Source organism: Arvicanthis niloticus, chromosome 3 (assembly GCF_011762505.2).
Source record: "Arvicanthis niloticus isolate mArvNil1 chromosome 3, mArvNil1.pat.X, whole genome shotgun sequence".
In the NCBI taxonomy this organism is placed as follows: domain Eukaryota; kingdom Metazoa; phylum Chordata; class Mammalia; order Rodentia; family Muridae; genus Arvicanthis; species Arvicanthis niloticus.
Genome location: NC_047660.1, coordinates 84146181 through 84165833, shown reverse-complemented (window position 1 = coordinate 84165833; position 19653 = coordinate 84146181). Strand labels below are relative to the sequence as shown.

Genomic DNA, 19653 nt, shown 5'->3' with positions numbered 1-19653 from the left:
TTCTAAATTAAGGAATAATTGTTTCTAGTGTATGTGCCATTTAGCTTGTGTCCTGTATTTTACTGTGTCTCAGAACTCCTCTCCATGCCGCTGCCTTCACAGACCATGTGGAGTGTTTACAGCTGCTGCTCAGCCAGAATGCTCAGGTCAATTCTGCAGACTCTACCGGAAAAACACCTCTTATGATGGCTGCAGAAAACGGACAAACCAATACAGTTGGTAAAGAAACTGTTTAGAGATGGCTGAGGCAGTAGAACTATCTCTAAGGGCCAACCTTGGTTACATTGTATCTCCATAAGAAAGGAAACACTATTTAGAACCAAGCTTAGTTTGCTCCTGTAAACTCAGCTGCCCAAGAGCCTCTCAGAAGATTAGAAGTAGAAGGCCACTCTGGGCTAGGTAGTAAAGCACAACTCAAGAATTAAAAAACAACGGAAGAGGAAGCTGCGTTAAGAATTCCTTGAATTCTGTTCCCAGTGTGTAACTTAGATTCCTATTGCTCACCATCCCACATTTTCATTTTGGAGCATTGCCCTTACTGGCTGAAAAGCTTTCTTTATCAAGGTAGTTAAACCTCATGATTTAATAACATTGGCTGTGGAATCAGATTGCATGAGCCTGAGTCCTAGATCTAATTAAGTGACCTCCTGCCTCAGTTCTTTCACTTACAAAATGAGAAAAATGATAGCATCTGCTTTAAAAGATCATGTGAGGGTTAAATAAGTTCCTATAAATCTAGAGTACATAAAACAGTGTTTGAAATTTATTAACACTCCGAAATATTAATTATTGTTGCTACTATCTGATTTGCATAAGAATATAACAGTTCCCTATAATTATACAATAATATGCATTATATTGTTTATTTTGCAGTTAAGTATTTGCAAGAGGGATATTTTTTGCTCTATGTCTTCATTTCTCTACAGTGAGTTACTGATAATTTAAGAAACATGTTCATAAGCATAAGAATTGATGCCCTTTTTCCTCCCAGAGATGCTGGTTAGCAGTGCTAGTGCAGATCTGACATTACAAGATAAGAGTAAAAACACCGCCCTTCACTTGGCTTGTGGCAAGGTATGGATATAGTTTAAGGATGGGTTCTCATGGTTACTGTTGATTGGCCTTTTTTCCAGTTCACTAAAATGAACAGAAGTAGAAAGCAAACTTAATGATTACTTAGATAGCACTGGGATTACAGGGGAGTGTTGGCTTACTAGGTTTTGAAATACAAGCTTAACACTTCGTATTCACCTGTCTTCTTATTCCTGTTTCTGATACTTGTGAGTAGATACTTAAGACATTAGCTTAGAAAAATTGTATATATGTGTAAAGTTGTACATATATTAGAGATGGTTGGATTTATATGTTTATTCTTAATAGTGTGATTTTTTTTTTCTTAAAGAGCTATTTTTCACAATTTTAGGGTCATGAAACTAGTGCCTTGTTAATTCTGGAAAAGATAACAGATAGAAACCTCATCAATGCAACCAATGCAGCCTTGCAAACGTGAGTACTTTGAGTGTCTAACTAAATTTAGTGATCTCTACAATTTTAAAAAAAGGTAAACGCACTTTTAAAACTATGACAAATAAATTAATACAAACCATTTAAAGAATAGTTTTTACAATTGTCAGAACTCATTTCTAAAATCATATAACTAAAAGTTCTAATATTTAAAATATTTTTTAACATTGCAACATTGTTGCGATTTGAAATTACAACATTGATAATAATGATTTTTTTTCTCAGTCTGCTTATTCATATAATTTTCTAAAGGAAGGTAGTGCTATTTTGTGTATTATCAAAATCATCTGAAAAGTTCTATTTCATACTAGCTGTATGAAGGTAAGAAGCTTTGTGTGTGTGTATGTGTGTGTGTGTGTGTGTGTGTGTGTGTGTGTGTATGTGTAAGCTTAAAGAGGTTTCAGAAAGAATCAGCCTCTGAGCATAAGCAGTAAGACTTGAATTTGACTGAGATCTTAAACTCATGTCTCCCATCATTCTCTTAGCATTTCCATTGGTTTTTAAAAAGAAAAAAAAAAAAAAAGATTGGAATAGTTTACACTCTGGGTTCAGTCAAATTCCTCAAAAGTCCAAATGTTAGTCACTGGGCCAGTAAACATCTTTTAAAGACTATTTGAATTTGTGATACTGGCAGTATGTAGCTCACCCAGTCCCAGTGAACACATCTATATAATAATCCTGCACCTAAGATTCAGGGAGCATTGTGAAAGCAGGGCCTGAAAGATGGTAAGAGCCAGAGAGTAGGGGAATTTTTTGTGAGAGTGTGCCATGTAGTAAGGTCAGAAGCCACACCTATAAAGTCTTGCCAAAATGCCTCAACATGACCTCAACAAGGACAACAATAGCCATGCCAAAGTGGACCAGGGTAAGCCAGGAAGCCTCAACCCCTTACAAAGAACTACAACCGGTACCTAAGGAATACCTAGAGTATGAAATGATCTTCTCTAGGGAAGAGCACATCAGTCCAATACAAATGGTCAGCCCTGAAGAATCTGTACAATATATACAAGTAGCATTATACCGACCCAGCAGGGTATATATATATATGAATATATTTGTATACACACATATATGTGGAATAGCAATAAATGCAAAAAAGAGCATGAATTTGGGAGAAAGCAAGGAGGAGTATATGGGAGGAGTCTAGAGGAAGGAAAGGGAAGGGGAAGTGATGTAATTGTAACCTCAAAAATAGAAGAAATTTATATATATATATAATTGAAAAAAAGGATGTAGTTTTTGGCTAACTCCTTGTCTATGGAGACTTAGAAGGTACGGTGGATTTGATGAGGTCAAGAAACTACTACTGGTGAGCAGGACTGAGCTGTCTGTGGGGGTGCTGCTCTCCCTTCTGCCTTCACTGATTGAGAACTGGGGGAGCTCAGCTTTGTAGCTCTAGGTCTTCAAAACTTGGCCAAGAGTTCATTGGCAGCCAGGTGTGTATCTGTGCGTTCACTGCACACATATGTACAATTTTTCCCCACAGACCTCTGCATGTTGCTGCCCGAAATGGGCTCACAATGGTTGTTCAAGAGCTCCTGGGGAAAGGAGCAAGTGTGCTTGCTGTGGATGAGAATGGTAAGTAGGCTCCATGGGCCTTGCCTGGGCCAGCTTCTTGGTTGGAGTTTTTCTCTTTTAATGGTGCATCTTTGAAGTAAAATGAAGTTAAGTGGGTTTCTTAATTGGGCAAAGAAGAGCGTTGGAATTAATATCGAGTTCTATGTAGTAGATAACTAAGAGCAAGAGAAACAAGTGTGTCTGATAGGTGAACTTCTGTTAGATCAAGCTTGATATTTCCTATTTGCTCTCCACCGTCATTTTGGAATCCAGGGTTTTGTTCTTTTAACAAATATTTACCAAAGCCCTACTAACATGTCTTATTCATAGACAAAGCCAGTCCTTCTACTCCTAAATTAGATTCTGTCCCCTTTTTACTGTTAGAGACAATCACTTTAGCAGTCACTCCCTGTTACTGTCACTTTGTGTGTTTGGTGTTGGAATCAAGTACTGCGAGTACTCTGCCACTGCACTGCACTGCACTCCCACCCCTCAATATAAAAATATTAGTTCTGCCATCCTAAAACTCACTAATCACAACCTCTGCCAGCTGCTGCTCTGTCTTCCACTGCAGCATAACTACCCCAGAACTGGCTTTCTATAGGCAGGCCTCTGTCCCCACAACACTGTAAAACTCTTTCCCATCAGGCTTCCTGATGGTTCTCCTCGGTGTTCAGTCGGATCTTGTTTCACTTGGCAGGCCAGTTTGGGCATGTGAGTACTCCTTTCTTCTTAGTAAACTTTCTTACTTAGCTTTTAGGGTCTCCACACCAATGCTGGTGAGTTCTGAAGTATGTAGTCCCTGCTGCTTTTCTTGTCTGTCTATGTTTGCCCTCTAGGTGATCCTCTCCAACCCTTCATTCAAAAAAATTCCTTGCTGGGACTTGGTAACTTTTTATTTAGGAACGACCTTCTCAGTGTCTGCATTCATACATCTGTCTAGCTGCTTACTTAATTAATAATACCATACAGATGTCTAACAGAACTGTCAGCCCTCTTTCCTTACCCACTGCAGACTTACCCTTCCAGCAGCCATCCTGGTTTCAGTTGACGACAGTTCCCTTCTTCATAGCTTGAAGAACTGTCCTGGTTCCTCTCTCATGCCCACTGTACAGTGAGTGCGTCAGCTTTGCTACTGACTCTTCCTTCAAAGTAAGTGCAGTGTCTGCCCTTCTTTTCCTCTGCTTACTATTCTCACAGGTAATCTTAAAACACATCAGAAATGTTTGTCTCATCAGTTTATTTATGGTTCTCACAGTGAACTCCAAAACACTCTACTTCCCAGCTTGTTTCCTGTCCCTGTCCTTTCTGCTTCGCTCTTCCCTTCCAGCTTCTCAACTTGGAATCAGTGCACACATTATAATCTTTGTTTTAGCTCTGTCTTCCGCCCGGAACACTGATCTGCAGGTGTTCTTTGACTAAATCCTTCACCTGTTTCAAGTCATAGCTCAAATTCCATCCTCTCCTTGAAAGCTTGATTCCACTAATGTTACAGCATCTTAGTCCCAGTCAACCCAATCAAACTGTCTGTGTAACTTACTGGAGATAATGTGTGTTTTTTCATGTGAGAATGACTGTGCACTCCGTATGATGGAGGATCATCTTTGTTGTTTGTGTTCACAGATAGTTTCTAAGTGTTAGAGGAGTGCAGGATCCAGTTACTTGTGCAATTATGCCAAAACTGTGTTAAGTTCTGAGGTGTCTGTGTGGAATCAGTATGACATATCTACTCCCTATATAGGCACATTAAAGAATCTTGACCCTTCTTTACCAGATCAGATGAGACATTCCAAGACAGCAAATAGAGAGGGAACCTTTTTTTAATTAATAATTTTTAATATGATGTATTTTGACCATTCCTCTCCCAGTTCTTCCCAGATCCTTATCTCCCTACCCACCCAATTTTATGTTTCCCTCTCTCTTCTCCCCCCCCAATAAACAGGAAACACAAACACACAAACTAACCAATAAGATAAATGTGTGTGTGTGTGTGTGTGTGTGTGTGTGTGTGTGTGTGTGTGTGTGTGTATCAAAATGGGACATAAAGTCCTACAAAATATTAAAAAAAAAAATATTTACCAACTACTCATGGACATGGGGCCTGCCCTGATACGTGATTAATACATACTCAGTGAAATTCTAGTAGAGAAAACTGATTTTTTCTTTGCCAGTGGTTATGAATTACAGATAGCTTCTTCATTAGAGATGGGAGCCTTGGAGTCATCCGTCTCTTCTGGCTCTTAAAAACTTTCTTCCTCCCCTTCCACAGAGATCCTTGAAGGGAGAGGTTTGATGAAGACATCCCACTTAGTATTAAATGCCCCAAAGCCTCTCAGTCTGCACATTGTCCAGTTGCAGGTTCCTGTGTTAGTTTGGAGAGAACCCTATTCTCTTTTCCCTATTGAGAGGTAGAACTTGAGATGAGTGCAGATGTTAGAACAAGTGGTCTTGGGATTAGGAAGATGGCAGTTCCTCAGAAAGGAACAACAAGACCAGATGGTGAAATGACACTTGGAGGGATAGATGGCCATCAAGCCTTGGGACTTTGTGAGATTGAGTTCTGCTCTGCTTGCCCTCACATCCCTCTAAATCTAAGAATTATATGAAAACTTAAGGGGGCTTTCAGTCCCTCACTGGGCAGTATTTCTGGCACTCACAGTACCAATGCTTGATCTCTTTCAGGCGTTGCTGCTGGAGCAGGTTAATGACTCAATCACCATCCTAGGAAGGAACTTAGAGATTTAGATTGTCAGCTATGACCACCACCCTTAGAAAGCATTTGGAAAAATAAAATTGTTAGTGAAGCTAGGTTGAGATGTTTTTACTACGGGCTCTTATGAAAAAAATCTTAGAAAGCAGACTGAAGTTTAGAAAGACACACTTATTTTCCAAGTAAAGGAACTTGGAATGAAAACTGTGGGTATGATCATGGATTCTTTGGGATTTGATGGAGAGATGAGTAGTATTTGAAGGTGAAGTCATATCCATTGAAGCTTGGGAACCGTGTGTGGACGGAACTTTACAGTGTCATTGAGTCAAAAATACAGAGGAAAGAGTGTCAAGTTCATTTGGGGACATAAGCAAACTGAAAACTAAGCAATTAAATGTAAGAATCTTAAGCCCGAAAACAAAATCTAGATATTTCTAGAAATGAAACTACTTGCAGAGATTTAAATGCAGAAATAAAAACATTAATATTTATCACATTTTGCATATTATGATAGCTACTGATATGTAGATCTTTGTTGACTATTTCTGAGAGTTTTTATCTTTTTTTAAGAAATTAAGAAGAGGCCAGGTATGATGGTGCATACCTTTCATCTCAGAACTTACAAGGCAGAGGCAGGAGAATCTCTGAGTTCAAGGACAGTCTGGTCTACATAGCAAGTTCCAGGACAGCCAGGACTACACAGAGACACCCTGTCTTAAACACACACACACACACACACACACACACACACGAAAGGATAATAAACCTGTTACTAAATGTCTCCAGTGGTGACCTACTTATCCTCTTAATACCCTTTAAAGTATCTCATAGCGATGTGGCTTTTTCACAAGGTAAATGAATACCAATCTCATTTTATGATTGTGTGTAGAGATAATTGTAAGTTAGTCTAATAATAACAGTTTGATGATTATCTTCTGAAGACTAAATAAAAACAACATAAGCCACATGGTGGTGGCTTACTCCTTTAATCCCAGCACTTGAGAGACAGAGGCAGGCAGTTTAAAGCTAGCCTGGTCTACATAGCTAGTTCCAGGGCATCCAGGGATACACAGAGAAATACTGTCTTGAAAAACAAATAAAAAGGATAAGATGAAACCAGTACATTCTGTGCCTTTGTTCACTCCCAAGAATGGGGTTAGTAGTATTGAGATGTGTTTTCTAAAGAAGAAAGAACGTGTTACATATTCATGGAATGTCCTTAAGGAGTTTCTCATTCTATAACCACACCAACTCAGGTGGAAGAGAGGCTTCTGTTTACAGTTACCTTCTTTCTATAAATACTGCTAAGAGGTGCCTTCCCATGTCTGAAGGCACTCTGTCCTGACTTGGCTTCTGCTTGCTAGTGTCAGAATAACAATAGCTGCTACCTTCACAGTTTCAGCAAAACCTTGGGAAGATAAGAGAATAAAGCCCTCGCTCAGGCATTTTGAGGTGATTTAATTGTCATGCTTGTCCGTTAGTCACTGTTGCCCATCCTTTCAGGTAATTAGCTAGTTGTTCCTTTACCTTCATCGTAATAATGAAAATAGGAAGAGGTAGAAAAATCAAATGCCCAGTAATTAAATATATACATTGTGGTATGCTCATATATTGAAGTATTATACAGCAGTGAGCTATCTGACTATAGTTACCTGTGACAATATTAGGTCTCACATAATTAGACAAAAGAAATCAAATTTTAAAATATGTATACTGTATGCTTCCATGTATTGGTTCAAAAAACTGGGCAACAAGAAAATTGTTACCATAGAAAGAAAAGGTCAGGATAGTGGTTACCACTGTGGAGGAGAAAAAGACATGTAATATTTGTGGTATACTGGTAATATTCTCTTTCTGTGTTCCCATTCTGACTGGTGGCTATATCATTATTTGGTTTGTGATAAAGTCATCCTATTTTAAAAACAAATTACATCTTTTAAAGTACATATGTATGTGGCTGCTAAGACAAGAGCACAGTAATATGAGAAACAGTGCAACAATAAGCAAAGCTAGTCCAGAATTTCAGGACATCTATGACATTTAGCACCTTTTAGCTCCACGTGACTTAAAACAAGGGAACCCAAAACTTGATGTGGGAGGGTTGGAACTTGCCGTCACAGTGGTGTGTTTGCCATCATCTCCCATCTCAGCCACAGGGTTATCTTTTTGCCAACCAAGGTACCACATGCTTTCTCCATGGCTTTCCCGTTGATGCTTGGTGTTGGGGCACTTTATATTTGAGGAAATTTTTCTGCTAGGATAAAAGGAAATACTTGTCTGGGATTCTGGGCTTTTAACGTTTTGTTTAGTTTAATCATTTCCTTACATGAATGTATCTGCCCAGTGGGTCCCAGGAACTCATTTTTTCAGCAGTGGAATTTTAAGTGCATACCACCGTGCCTGGCTTATTTTATATGAATTCAGGATTGAACTTCCAGGTCTTCATGTTTACAAGGTACTTTAACCACTGAGCCATCTCCCCCAACCCCCAAAGCCATTGTCTTCATCTGAGGCTGACTGACAAGCACACTAAAATTTTGACTTCTGTAATTCAGTTGGTAAATAGCTAGTGATCATCTCTTTAATGTTTAATTCATATACTTCCATTTTAGATGTTCACCATATAAAAGTTAATTTATACAGGTATGAATTACAGTAAGCCTCAACTCGCTGTTCTAAAGGGAAAGTGGCTGATGTGGGTTTATTGGTGTTTTTCTTCTCTTTATTCTAAGAGTACTCTGTCTTTCCTGAGTTGGATTGGAGATGGGTAAGTTGTGAGATGTTGGGGGAAGTATCCATTGTGAGGCTTTACTTCCCTCTTCTGTTATTTAGTGTGAAAGCTCTCCTTCTGCCCCACATTCTTAGTATTGTATCTCTTTCTGCTTACTAGACAGTTGTGAATTTATCTACCCAAAGAATCACAAAAATCTATGTGTGAAGATTCCAGATCTTAGGATGTTGACTTGTAAACTTTAAATTCAATTCCAGGCCACACCCCAGCTTTGGCCTGCGCTCCCAATAAGGATGTGGCTGACTGCCTGGCTCTCATTTTGGCCACCATGATGCCTGTCTCGTCGAATAGCCCATTGACATCCCTGACATTCAATGCCATTAACCGTTATACCAACACCTCAAAAACAGTTAGCTTTGAAGCCTTGCCTATCATGAGGAACGAACCCAGCTCCTACTGCAGTTTCAACAACATTGGTGGGGAGCAGGAGTACTTGTACACTGACGTGGACGAGCTCAACGACTCTGACTCTGAGACCTACTGAGAGGCCAAGCGAGCTGCAGCTCTAAGGGAGTTCTGACACTGAAACTTCAAACCGGGCTTTTTCAGGAAAAAAGCACTTTTCTTATCATACACAGATTCAACCCGAAGAAAGATCACGCAGTGAACGAATAGAAGAAATGTGATGCCATTAGGAAGAGGAGTCTTAAAGGCAAGTTTTGCAAAAGGAACTTCTAGAATCTTAATAATGACTTGACCAGTGGAAAACACAGTGATGGCGATTGCTTTGTGGGATCGTTTAATTGGCTTTGCAGTGCCAGAAATTGGGACACTGCTCCCTGACCTGCTTACGTGGGCAACACTGCTGTAAAGAGACAAAACACTAGATTAAAGTTTACCCATAAAATTACAGCTAAATTTAAATGCAATAAAAGTTTGGTATAATAGGCATTATGTACACACCAAATTGCCAAGGACCAAATAACATACAGATATTTTTTATTAGAATTCCATTGTGGAAACGGAAATAGATGAAATGAGAAATCATCTAAAGCAAACTTCAGTGCTTCTGAAAGTAAAGCCAGATTAGGTTTGATGTTGATTTTTATAAAGAAAACACCTCAGAGTCTCCCAGTACTATATGAAACCATGAGAGGAAGCAGATGTATTTTTAAATTTTTTTATATAAAAGTTTTTAATCCAGTTTTTATAGACTTCAAAACCAGCTGACTGGATGCAGTGTGGTTGAAAGTACTAGAGACAGACACAGATGGGGTCAGGGCTGTTGCCCACGTTTGAGTGGTTTGGTTTTAAATTGAACTATCTTTGTTTAAGGAATTCCATGGAGGAAATTTTTTAATGAAATTAAACAGACTATTTCACCTCTTGTAACCCAGTGGTCCTGGGGAGAGAACTGTCTGGGCATCTCTGTGCACGACACACCTCTGCATTACGTCAGTACTTTGGGACCTCCACCTTTTGGCTGAAGGAATTCTGTTGTGATTTATTTTAATCTTTGAACTTTGCAAAGCAAGAATCAAAATTTAAAAAATTTTAAAGACTTTTGTTATGAAACACTGTTGAAAGCTGATTTTGAATTCTATACAAAATGGGATTTTAAATGTTTTATGTAAAAGAAAATATTGCAGAAATAAGTCTGCTTCCTCTCATGCTTTAACACAGTACTGGAAGGTTCCTGGATGCATCCTTTCTTTTGTTGTTGTTTTAAGACAGGGTTCTCTCTGTGTAGCCCTGGCTGTCCTAGAACTGGCTTTGTAGACCAGGCTGCCCTCGATCTCACAGAGATCCACCTGCCTCTGCTTCCCAAGTGCTGGGATTAAAGGCGTGCACCATCAATGCCTGCCTTCAGATGTTTTCTTTATAAAAATCAACAGCAAACCATTTGGCTTCATTTTCAGAAGCATTGAAGTTTGCTTTAGATGGTGATTCATAACATAAACAGAATCAGGTCATTTGGAAGGCGTTTCTGTATTGGGCAAGATTTAAAATACTACAGGCTTTAGGTCCTACTGAGATCTAGAGTAGTGGGATTGCAGCTTCTTACTGTCAGAGATTGCCTGCCAAATTGAAGACTGCCTTTCAGGTAATAGAGAAGAGGCTGACATTAGGCTCATTTTAAATGACGCTTTTTTGTGGTTCTTTTAGTGTTATAACTGTCACTTTCCCAGTAACAATGATTTCACATTGGGGAGAGGGGTCTTAATAGAGCTGAGTAAAGTTCCATACATTGCAACAAAATGATACCCAATTTCATCTTCTCCTTTTTGTATTGTGAAACTGGAACTTTATGGCATTGTAAATTATCAGCTGGTTTTTCTGAATATAAAGTGTGAAAACACAGAACAGTATTTTGATCTATTTGATAATTTTGTGGGGTTTTTGAAGAATTAATGAGCATGTACATAGAAATAGTGACTGCTTGAATACTGTATTTACTTGCACTCTTTCAGTACATCAAGATTCCTGTATATTTTAGAATATAATAAAACACAGACGTGAGCTGTATTTAATGAATAATGTATTTGTATCTGTGCATATTACTTAAAAATCTATAAAGTTTCTAGGGCATTGACTACTAGATTTTAAGCATTTTTCTAAAATATTTACAAAATTATAAATATAATCTCCATCTTTTCTTTATAATATAAAGAAGTCGTAATGAACCCTTCCTAATTAATAGTGGGAAAAGGGTAAATATGCATTTTAAAAGACCGTAGACTACATTTTCTATTGTACCTTTTAAAAAAGAAAACTCAAGAGGATTCTAAAAGTATACCATATGTGTGCTTTCTCTTTCCTTTTAGGAATTCTCTTCTGAATTCCCTGAGGGAATTTTCTAGAATCTCAGAATTGAAAGAGACCTGAGGTTCATCCAGTCTAACCTCTTAACAAATGCAGGAGTCCCTTCTCCAAGGTTGTCTTTCCACCTTGAACACTTCAGTGACTCTACCTCACGAGCAGTCCATTCATTGTTGAGCAGCTCTGTTAGGAAGGTCTCCTTAATGGAGTTGAAGCCTCCCTCCCGGTAACTTCTGTCCTTGGGCCCAGCTCTGTCCTCCAAGAGAATGTTGGAAGGATGAATCTTCCACCCTCTGCCATGTCTTCTCTTTCACAGGCTGTTGACTCCTTTGCTGAAGTGATTTCCAGATGGACTCATTAGACACATTGTCTCCACATCTATTGAAATCAAAGGTGTAGCTATAAAGTAACAAACTCATCTTTTAATTTCACCTCATATGTATGTAGAGATCAAGATCTTTGCATCACTTTAAGTAAATGATGCCAAAAGTGAAAACATTTGGGAGGTGGTTTGTGCTGTTACCAGCCAACTAGAAAGCTGTTCCTTTGCTTTGTGGTAGTTTGTCTCTAGCTTGAGCAACTCACTTCCTTTGGTGTACACTGGAAGAGGGAAATTCTTAAGTACTGTCCCAGAAAGTGTTGACCAACACCAGTATTTGGAATAAATCCAGGAGCAAAGCACAGCGCCATACGTTACTTTATAGTTACATACACCTAGTATGCACAAAGCATTGGGCCCAGTTCTGTTGTGTTTTTATCCTCGCCCACAAGGGGAAAGCCTGTCAGCCTTTAACTTCTGCGTGAAAGGTGACATTTGAGATATGTATTACAGTAATACCAGCTTCTGCTCAGAAACAACTTTGGGGGAGATAACAATGACAGGTAACCTCAAACAGTGCCATTTAGTTCAGAGATCTCTAAATGTAGCTGTAAATTTGGGGTTAATTTGGCTTCATATATTGGATCTTTTTAAATGAAATAAAAATTTTTAATGCAAAAACTCAAGCGTCTTTCTTTTTTACATATAAAGAACTTTTCCCTTTAAAATGTGTTAAGTTTCGGCAGGCTTTCAGACAAGCTTTTTGCAGGTTGTTAGTGAGTCTCAGACAGCCTAGGATTTTTGCTCCTCCACATCCAGATGCTACGATTACAGGTATGTGCCTCCATACCCAGCTCTGACTTCTACCCTCAAGAACTCAGTGGCTTCTTACTATAGTTATTTTAGACTTTTGAACTTACGGAAATGAATCTTTCAAATGTATCAACTCAACAAGTATGTGTTCCTTACCTGCTGTGTACTTGGGTCTCCATGGGCTGAATAGTGGTGAATAGTGGTGGTGTCCTTTAACAGCTAGTGGTTTCATCATGAGACGCTATAAGCAGAAAGTGATAAAATAGGACTGAGATAAACTGCTGAGGAGGCAGGAACAGGACACCTGAGAGAAGACAGCGAGCTTCATGGAGGAAGCAGCACAAAGCCTGGACATTGGGGAACAGGTGACTAAAGCAGGTGAAGAAGGGCTAAGTAATTTCCTAGGTTCAAGAGCAGAGCTAGCGGTCTGGAAGTGCCTGGAAGAGGGTAGTACGGGGACACGGTGCTCTTCAACACGGGGCATTCCTGAGTGTGAAATGAGTGTAACAAGCTATTCGGAGCTTATAACAGGCATAAAAACAGATAATTATTAATAGCTGGTTGGGGCAACAGGTAAAGGAGTTTTTAATAATCTTCTGAAATCATCTCTGCAGGTGACAATAACAGAAAAGGCCAGTACACTGTTGATCATGTACCAAGCAAAGACATAAATGCTTGAAATATGTTCTCTCTTAATCCCCGTGACTAACTTAGGAGGTAGGTACTATTAATAGCATTTAACACGTGGAAGATGATGAAATAACTTTGACCACAGCCTTTATTTTTAAAACCTGACTTCAGCTGCAGGCAGTCCTCCTTCACCTGCAATGCTCTCTAACATGTTTGCTGATTTTCTGGTTTTTATTCTCATAGCTCACTATCTTTAGAATAAACAGGAATACGGTCACCTCCGATACTGGACACCTGCTGCTTGCAACAGAGCTGAGGCTGTGGGTGTAGAGAAGTAAGGGGGAGGGGCTGTCACCTTGTGACAGAGTGAAGCCAGAGAGCCTACCATCTGCTCACCTCAGTCACTGTTGCCATCTTAAGCAGCCTGCATCTCACTTGCTTAAAATAACTGTCATGCCTTTGTAAGTTGGCTGGCACAGGCTTGTTGGAGGGGCTGCTTCAAGCTGGGCCTTCCCAGGGCTTTGCCACCTCCTAGGAGCCAATCTTCACCTGTTTTATCTTGAGCCTGGGTTGAAATACAATAAGTTACATGGAAAGTATAAGCCTGGTAGGAATTCTGAGCACACTGACATGATTTGTCCTTTGTGCTTTTGGGCCTTTAGCATCTGGCATGGTAAACCCAGCCTCTGGGATAGGGGAGGGTAGTTTGGGAGCCATGTCCACAGTTCACGTAGTCCTGAGATGGTGTGCTAGCCAGTTGATTGCACCTGGAAATCTTCATTTCATTTCTGTACCCTCTTTTGTTTCTGTGCCCCCACCTCCTGTTTGTTTGTTTGTTTGTTTGTTTCCTATGAGACAGGACATCAGATGTGTTAATCCCCTGCCTCCACCTTCTGAGTTCTGCACAGGTGTGTATCACCTTCATACTCGGTTCCTGACTCCCGTCTAATGTGGGTAGGATCTGGAGGTTGCAGAGGTTTGGGGAAGTGCGGAGGAGTAATTTACCTCTGTTTACCACAGCCCCAAAAGAACTAGTCTCCTCGCAGCCCCTCCGAAGCAGAGCTAGACTAAAGGGAGGTGAGGTGGTTTGGATAGTGGCCGCCTTTAAAAGTCAGACAAGATGATGATGTGCAGTGCTGTCTGACAGCTTTCCCCCGCCTCGTGCTCTGGTGGTTTCTCGTTTCCTCCTGGTTACCTCACTTGCATTCTGAACGCTGGTTGGTTTTTGTTGCTTATTGTTTTGTTTTAAGAAAAAAATGCCTTTTAGCATATTAATTGTAGATTATAGGCTATATTTCTGTCTGCTGTTTTTATTTTAGTTTTGTTTTTACCAAGCCAAAAAGTTTTCCTTCCCCAGAGGGTTTCCTAATTCTGGTCCTGTCTGTTCTCCTAATTAGATTGAAACAAAATTTGAGTAGTGATTTAAGCTTAAAATATTCCTTCCTATTTTAAACTAAAAATGAGTTTCAGGTTTTTTCCATTAATTTATTTATTAACTTTACATGTGGATTGCGGCCCCCTCTTCTCTGAGAAGTGGGAGCACCCCCGCCCCAACCTATGCCAAGGACCATGCAGGATAAAAGACAAACGGCTTTAGAACTCATGGATACAGCTCACAGGTTCACAGCCACATAGGTGAGCCTTGGCGTGCCATGACCCAGAGGACCACGTGTCCCGAGGACTTCATGCTGTTATGGAGTTCTGCTCTGCTTGCTGCCCTCACATCCCTTTTAATCTAAGGATTATATGAAAATGCTAAGTAAGGGGCTTCCAGTCCCTCACTGGGCAGTACTTCTGGAATTCACAATATTAAAGCTTGATCTCTTTCAGGCATTGTTGCTGGAGCAGATTATGATTCAATCACCACCCTAAGAAAGAACTTAGAGATGCCCACCACCTTTAGAAAACATTTGGAAAAATAAAATTGTTAGGCTAGGTTGAGATGTATTTACTACGGGCTCTTATGAAAAAAATCTTAGAAAGCAGACTGAAGTTCAGAAAGACACTCTTACTAGGTAAGCTGGGACCTTCATGGTCAGGGAACAGGAACAATGGCAGCACTGACTGACGTGACTCTCACTGAGGCTGGACTGGTAATAATTGATTTCTTATACCCATTTTTGCCCTCAGACTCCTGATATGATTTAATAAGAGTTACATTCTGAGGATTTAAGGTAGATATGACTGATTCATATAAAAGCTTAGATTTGTGATTCTTTTTTATCTATTTTTTTATCAAATCAAAAATTTTAATACAGGAGTTATAAACAGAAAAATGCAGGATGTGGGGAAGGGGATGACACAGGAGCATAGGTGTTCAGGGGGAGTACAGATATCTTTCAGAACAGGGTATCAGCTGGGTAAAGGTTTAGGGGACAGGTCACTATGACTCTGCCTATGATTCACTTGTCCTTATAGTAAGTTGGTACTATCCGCCAAGGCTGCCTATTTACAAGGTCTATGACTACTCAGGCTGGTAAATTTCCATAAAAGCTGCCTGTTTACAATAGCTTATAGCCATCTGTTTCAATGTTTTTCCATAGAGACCCAAGACTTTGTGTTAGCAGGCATGTATGTCAGGCCTATTGCTGATTTTAGGCTTATAGCTGACTTTAGTCCTTCAGTGTATAAGCAGGGCTGCCCCTGACATCTCCTCCCTTCTCCAAGTATAGAAGGACCGTGGTGATTCCAATCTTGCCAAGGCGGGGATAGAGGCCTGACCTCCAGTAATTAAAGGGGACCTTGTAATGACTCCAGTCCTCCTGTCATTGTCCAGTGAGGCATGAGGGCCATACCCATCCTGATGTCTTTTTCCTGAAGAGGGGATACTTTTGACATCAACCCCTATGCAGTCATGCTTGTCCCTCAGGGAACCCAGAAACATATTTTTAACTTTTATTTATATTCTCTTGCAGTGCTTAGCCTCGCAGCCTAAGCAAGAATTCAGATCGCCAGTCAGGGGGTTCTGGGTGGCCCCTCTCTGCTTGGTCTAGGGGCAGGAGTCCCCTCTTTTAAGTTGGGTGGAGATGGGATTTGGGAACACCCTAGATAGAGTAACAACCTCATCTTGAGTCTCGTGGTCCTCCATAGCTAATTTATGACAATGTATCTGAATAGATTTTGCTATCAGATTATCTATCTGTTTCACAAAGTTAGTCAGCCTATTTAAGGCCCAGGAACCAAAAGAAATAAGCAAAAATAACCCAATTAATGGTCCCAAGATGGAAGGAAGTAGGGTTAACAATCATGGAGAAGTTGAAAACCAGTTCTTGTACCAGCTCTCATCTTTCTCCTTCTCTGTCTTTTCTCAAGACCTTCTCTGGCCTTTTTCATGCCCTCTTTAATCATCCCTGTTTTGTCTATGTAAAAGCAACATTCTTTAAGGGCTGTACACAGTCTAGAGCTGTACACAGTCTTTTCTATTGTAAAAGAGTAAATAAAGTCCAATAAAGTTTGCAATTTTTGGAGATCACTTCAGACAGTGAAATGAGGGATTTCTTCAGATTAGTGATGTCAGTCTCTAGCTGTTCGTTGTCCTTGTCAAAGGCCCATCAAAGGTCTCAGTAGTGTAAGTCTGGAGGCCAGCATCAGGATTAGAACTCCTAACAGCAGACATCATGGGTGATTCATTTTTACCTGGAAAGGAAAAGAAAAGGAATTCTCAGGGAGATTTCTCTTCCCTGGATGTCAATTGTTATTCATCTTATGTATAATTGGGCCTGGCTTTGTGGGGTTATCTACTTCATTAATCTTTTTGGCGGCCATTTAGCCGTGCCTTCTGTGGTATCAAACAGGCATATCAATCCTCGGCGCCATATGAGAACTGGGTCCTGGCCATTCCATTTAAGGGTAAGAGGGTCCTTCCACATAGTTGTGGCATAGTTTCTATTGGTCTCAGCGATGCCAGAGGCAGTCAGCGGCAGATTTGCCATGAGCTTTCAGTTTTAGAAAGTTAAAAGTGAACAAGGCATGATGGAGAGTATTTTGGGGAGACCCATTCTTGGGGTACAGTTTCCCCCTCTTTGGTTTTTTTTTTTTTTTTTTTTTAGAATTTATTTATTTATTTTGTGTAAGTACACTGTAGCTGTCTTCAGACACCCATATGAGGGCATCAGATCTCATTATGGATGGTTGTGAGCCACCATGTGGTTGCTGGGATTTGAACTCATGACCTCTGGAAGAGCAGTCAGTGCTCTTAACCACTGAGCCATCTCACCAGCCCCCCTCTTTGGTTTTTAAAGCCAATTTTTCAGAGTTCTTGTAAAATCAGGGCAGAAGCACCAACAGCCGCTCCTTCCACCCTCAGAGAGTCATGAAGACACTATTTAAAGAAATAAATCTTAATTAATAATCTCGATTTGTGATTCTTTTAAGATTCTTAGATTACTTTTAAAGAGAAATAATAAAATAATTACCTCTTTTTTTGTAACTGCAAATTGCTGCTTGCCAGTTAGTCTATAGTAAGTTGCTTAGTTATGAATGTACATGGTTTTGGGGAATAATTTTTCTTTACCTGTACTACTACGTAAAGTTATTTCTTGTAAAGATATTGGAGAAAAACGTTGTTTTTTCATAATCATTCACTAGAAGAAAACTAAAAGGTAATTGCATTGTAATTTTATATTGCTTAAAAGATTTTGCTGAGATATATAAACTATGGAAGAAAAAATAAAGTGTGAGGGCTGACATGTTTCTTTCATCCATCAACAGTGTGTGTGTGTGTGTGTGTGTGTGTGTGGTTTGTGTGGGTGGGGGTTGCCACATTGTTCCTTCCATCAACTATGTGTATGTAAGTATATATGTAAAGCGTGTCTGGGTGTGTGTCAGAGCTTGCTCCATCTACCAAGTGTGTGTATATATGTGTGTGTGAGAGATGCTTGGAGCCTGATTGCTGGAGCTTTGCTCTAACCATTCTATGTGTAAATGTGTATGTCTGTCTATAGTTATGTATGTATGTATTTGTGTGTATGAAGTTATTGGACTCTGCCTCTCTCCCCTTTCTCACCAGCCCCAAGGAGTTAAGAGTTCATAGTTTTTCCACTGGCCACAGGGAATGCCAGGCCCAGTAAATTAAGCTTTGTTCTCAGAGACAAGTCTGCTGAGGGACCTTTCTAATTCCTGGCTACCATTGGCAGCAGTCCCTGCAGGTATCTGGATCCACCCCTGTCAGCAACTCTAAGCTCCAATCCTCAAACAGCTACCTGCCTTGGTTTACCCACCATATGGATACCAAAACTTGTTATTGGCATAAAGAGTGTAATTGGAGTTGAGTTCACCTAGGCCCCCGCCCCACCAGCTAGCATCTGATCCTGTGAATCACTTGCCACTGTGAGTGGAGGCTCCTGTCAGGTTAGAACGCTGACCCCGTAAATTGTCTGCCTCTTTGGGCTGAGGCTCCCTCCTGTTAGGCATCAACCCCACCAAAATAGGACAAGGTAAATCTATGGACAAAAGGTTTTCCACTGCTGTTATTAAACATATACTTAAGAAAATACACTTACAAAATTAAGGTTCCCACTAGTCAGCTGATGCGTCTCTCCAGCTTGTACAGTAAGCCAGTCCTTGACCAAGAAACTTTAGATACTGAAACATGGGAAACAGCAGGAATGGAGGGAAAAACAAGTGCTTCTCACAGCACTGAGCTGTTTGAATATTCAGAAGCAGACACAGCAAGTGATACAGAGCTCTGGTCCACTCAGCAGCCCTCTGCTCCCCCTCAAGAAGGGACTCATTTATTGTCTCATTCAGGATCTAAGAACAGTGTTTATTTCTTGATAGAATAAAAAAGATAGTTCAGGAAAAGATAGTAATGAATCAGGAGGAGAACTGAATCTGACTTGCAGACGGATGCAGCAAAATACTGTAAACCTGAATGCCCTCAACTGCAATACCTGACCTCAAGTCTTCTCCCCAGGCTTGAAAAAAGTGTGACTCATTAATGTGTTATATTATTTTTAAAAGTTATAAATTTTGAAGAATTTAAGATATCAATTGGATTTGTCTTAAAAATAATTACAGCTAAATTAAAGCCATTGTTTGATACTCTCAGCCTGGATGCTGCCCCAGAGTCATTAAGAAAATATTTCTAAAGTTAAAATTTTATTAACCCTTTTAGAACCAGATCAGCCCCGATGTCCCGAGACAATAATGTTTACCTATGGCTCCCCCTCAGACAGGCTGCCTTGATTATTGATGCTCATACAGAGTCTTTCCCCACACAAAAAACTTCTTCACGACAAAGGAGCTAATAGCAGTAATTACTGTTTTTAAAAGACTAGAGGACAAACCCTTAAATTTGTATACTAACTCTTAATATGTAGTCAAGTTGCTTTTCCCATATTAAAACCTGTTCTGCCGCCTTGTGGCTGCTTCACTATCCTAACCCTGTTCTCAGGGTCACAAGTCTTTCTTCAGTCTAGAAATTGCCCCTTCTCTGTGGAACACGCTCAAGCTCATTCTGTGCTTCCTGGTCCTATGTATGAAGGCAAGGAAAAATTGATTCCCTGACAAAGGTTGCTGTTTTCTCTACAGAGGACACTCAGTAGAGCC

General features: G+C 40.0%; 1 protein-coding gene across 3 annotated transcripts in view; it reads left to right on the top strand.

The window, feature by feature from the left end:
- Ankrd28 (ankyrin repeat domain 28) overlaps positions 1 to 11060 on the top strand; it is a 134189-nt gene extending 123129 nt beyond the window's left edge. For 2 of the 3 annotated variants that reach the window (XM_034497951.2, XM_034497950.2), the window contains exons 24-28: positions 74 to 219; positions 992 to 1074; positions 1424 to 1506; positions 3011 to 3102; positions 8780 to 11060. In XM_034497951.2, the coding sequence (XP_034353842.1) occupies positions 74 to 219; positions 992 to 1074; positions 1424 to 1506; positions 3011 to 3102; positions 8780 to 9066 (691 nt within the window). In that variant the 3' untranslated portion in view covers positions 9067 to 11060. Of the gene's footprint in view, positions 1 to 73; positions 220 to 991; positions 1075 to 1423; positions 1507 to 3010; positions 3103 to 8681 lie in introns of all 3 variants that reach the window. The other variant, XM_076931406.1, reaches the window with a different exon arrangement.
- The last annotated feature ends 8593 nt before the right edge of the window (positions 11061 to 19653 follow it).